Source organism: Bidens hawaiensis, unplaced genomic scaffold, assembly GCF_021521415.1.
Source record: "Bidens hawaiensis isolate Kalapana, Puna unplaced genomic scaffold, B.hawaiensis_p1.1 tig00024225_1, whole genome shotgun sequence".
NCBI classification, from domain to species: Eukaryota; Viridiplantae; Streptophyta; class Magnoliopsida; order Asterales; family Asteraceae; genus Bidens; species Bidens hawaiensis.
Window position 1 is genome coordinate 290,856 of NW_027493804.1, and position 3,024 is coordinate 293,879.

Consider the following 3,024-nt stretch of genomic DNA (forward strand, 5'->3'; position numbering starts at 1 on the left):
TTCATTCCAACACCTTCAAGTTTTCCGTTTCTCATTCTCTTAAATCTTAATATTATTATTATTGATATTAATAATAATAATAATATTAATATTATTCCGCAAAATCTTGATGAAAGAAAGACTGAATACAAGTAAGCATTTGTTGGCTGGCTGACGACGACTCCGTCACTAACCCTCTCTCATTCACAAACCCTAATGTCTCTTCTTCTCTATTAACCCTAAATCTAAACCCTAATTCATCACACCCATTAACCCTAATGACGGCCGATTCATCCACCGCCTCCATTACTCCCTCCGCCGCCGCCGCCGACGATTCCGGCGGCGGCAACAGCCCCTCCGGCCGGAAAACCTTACCTTCTGCCTGGGTCCACGTTGTTCGAGGCGGAATCGAACCGGGTTCGATCGCTCCGGTTAATATTATTTCCGATCCGCCGGCGGAGACGGCGGCGGCGACGGCGGAAGCTTCCGATGGCAATGCCGGTGGCGTAGTGAAATGGGTTTGGAGTAAACCCTCGGTTACGAGTTCGCCGGTGATGGGTGCGGCGTCGTGGCCGGCGTTGTCCGAGTCGACTCGGACCGGAGTTAAATCGGTGGCCGGTTCGTCTGATGGATCCAGTGCTGCTTCTCAGGTTTGATTATTATTATTAATATTATTAGTGTTATTATTATTAATAATATTATAATTACTCAATTTATTTATTTAATTGAATTGGTTGGATCATATTGTTTATGTGAATTATTATTAATCAGTAATAATAATAATAATAATAATAATAATAATAATAATAATGATTTTATGTTTATTGATTTATTACAGGCGCCTGTAATTTCACAACCACCACCAAAACAAGCAAAACCCAATTCAAACCCTAACCATAACTCTAACCTGAACCACCGCCAGAAATCGGTTAAACGTGGTGGAGCCGCTAGCGGAAGCTACATCAGGCCGCCACAACCGCCGCCAGGCCCGCCACTTCCGCCGCCGTTTCCTTTGTTTGACATGTATGGTAATTTGGTACCCGCGATTCCCGAACCCCCACCGCCACCGTTTAAGCCGAGTAATTGGTCCCCGAGACATGTGGATCACTCGTTTAACCAGCACCCAGGTCGAAGAAATAATAACTTTGGGCCTCGGCCTTTTAATAATGGTTATGGCGGAAGGCGTGAGCACCATGGTCCGAGTGGACCGAGAAGTCCTGCTGTTAGTAATGTTCATGTGCCGCCTCATCAAATGGTCCCACCACCGCCCCCGCCTTATCGTGGGTATTTTCGTCCACCCTTTTTGGTTCCTCCACCGTTAAGACCGTATGGTGCTCCGATTGGTTATGGTAAGTTTTATTTGATTCGGTTTCCTGATATTTTTTTTAATTGTAAATAACTTTGAATCTTGAGTAGAAATGGGTGCATCGTATGTATATTTTCCGACACTAGCTCCGGCTCCTTATAGGGGTGGTGCGCCGGTTCTTTCACCTGGACCTTCGGCTTCTTCGGTGTCGGTGACTGATACGGATGCGTCTTTGCATGATGAGATACTTAAACAGATTGAATATTATTTCAGGTGAGTGTTACTGTTAATCAAATTTCGAAAGGTGCATTTGTTCTTATTTGTATCTAATGACGTTTTTTTATCATAATCGCAGTGATGATAATTTGGTAAAAGACAACTTTTTGAGGTCTCATATGGATGAAGACGGATGGGTACCTCTCACATTAATTGCTGGTTTTCCTAGAGTAAGTATAATTTTACTTGTGCTTGTTTCGGTAAGATCTTTCGTTTGTCATTTTTTTTATGCTGTATAATGAATTGCAAAGCAAAATCTAAGAACGTGACATCATGCGCTTTTCCTTTTCGATGATTTAATATTACTCGCTAGTGGTTGATTAATGCGTTTTTATTGAACGTGATTCCAGATGCAAGCTATGACAAATGACATTCAAATGTTATTGAATATCTTAAAAGATTCGAGTACTGTTGAAATTCAGGTGACCCTCAGACAAATGACATTCGAATTTAGTTATTATTATTACTACTAAATTTTGTTTACCGTTGCAGGACGAGAAGGTAAGAAGGCGTGTTGATTGGAAAAAATGGGTACATACACATACTCGTCGTGAAGCAACCGAGAACGCAGTTGAAGAAGCGTCACTACAGATGCTTACAATCGAAGACGGGCCCGCTAACAAAGATCACGTGATGGCCAATGGGGATGTCAGCAATGAGGACCACTGATCTAAAAGTCAAACTTTTGTTTATGCAGTCAAAGTCAACATCTTATTTATGCTCTTTGCCTGTGCTCAGATTTTGCAGTTTTCAGTAAATAGGTAAAATGGGTGCCTGAAAAAAAAGAGCTTTTGGATTACTGGCTGATGAGTTTTGATGTTTTGTATAGTTAAAGTTTGCCATATTATATGCAACTTGGTGAGTGGTGATTGATGATTGGTGGAGGTTAGAATCAGATGCTTTTGGTGATTTTGGGAGTCTTGCTGCCGGTGGCTTCAAAGATGATGAATATTAACCATTATTTGTTGGTTTAAATCTTTTTGTACTGGATTCTTTCATGTCTTTTTGAAGAGTATGGGTTTATGGTACTTTTGACTTTTGGACATAGTGACATTTGTATTAGAATGTTATAATAGCTTGTTTTGTGATGAATATTGGTTTGTTTGCTAGGTTTTTGCAATTTCTCATGTACCAAGTGCATACATTACGCGCAAAAACAACACAAACATCATACAATCAATGTGGTTTTTTTTCACATTTATTAAACAACACCGTTTTGTAAATGTACGTTGCGGTGCACGAGCGAATTTGCGTGTTTGTGTTTCTACGTGTAGTTGTAGTCGCTCGAAACCGAAATAAGCATTCCTCTCCACCAAACCTGTAACCAAACAAGACGATACATCAAATGAATTATATTATGGTAACAAAATTATTTAGTATTAGTTAAACAGAGCGTGTCAGAATGGGTAACATGTCAAAACGAGTTAAGTCATGTCAGTTAACAGGTCCGCTTTGGATGTGTC

At 40.6% G+C, this 3,024-nt stretch overlaps 1 protein-coding gene across 1 annotated transcript; it reads left to right on the plus strand.

Moving 5' to 3' along the window:
- Window positions 1–257: 257 nt before the first annotated feature.
- LOC143568742 (la-related protein 1C-like) lies at window positions 258–2,653 on the plus strand. Its single transcript, XM_077054817.1, has 6 exons — window positions 258–629; window positions 818–1,328; window positions 1,396–1,558; window positions 1,641–1,731; window positions 1,912–1,983; window positions 2,054–2,653. Exons 1-6 carry the CDS (start codon window positions 258–260, stop codon window positions 2,228–2,230), a joined length of 1,386 nt encoding a protein of 461 aa, XP_076910932.1. The 3' UTR covers window positions 2,231–2,653.
- The last annotated feature ends 371 nt before the right edge of the window (window positions 2,654–3,024 follow it).

Bases quoted from the DNA above. Each gene is read 5' to 3' on its own strand.
- LOC143568742 (XM_077054817.1), top strand. From the start codon at position 258: ATGACGGCCGATTCATCCACCGCCTCCATTACTCCCTCCGCCGCCGCC. The intron at 1,329-1,395 runs GTAAGTTTTATT...AATCTTGAGTAG, and splicing joins TGGTGCTCCGATTGGTTATG to AAATGGGTGCATCGTATGTA. The intron at 1,559-1,640 runs GTGAGTGTTACT...TCATAATCGCAG, and splicing joins CAGATTGAATATTATTTCAG to TGATGATAATTTGGTAAAAG.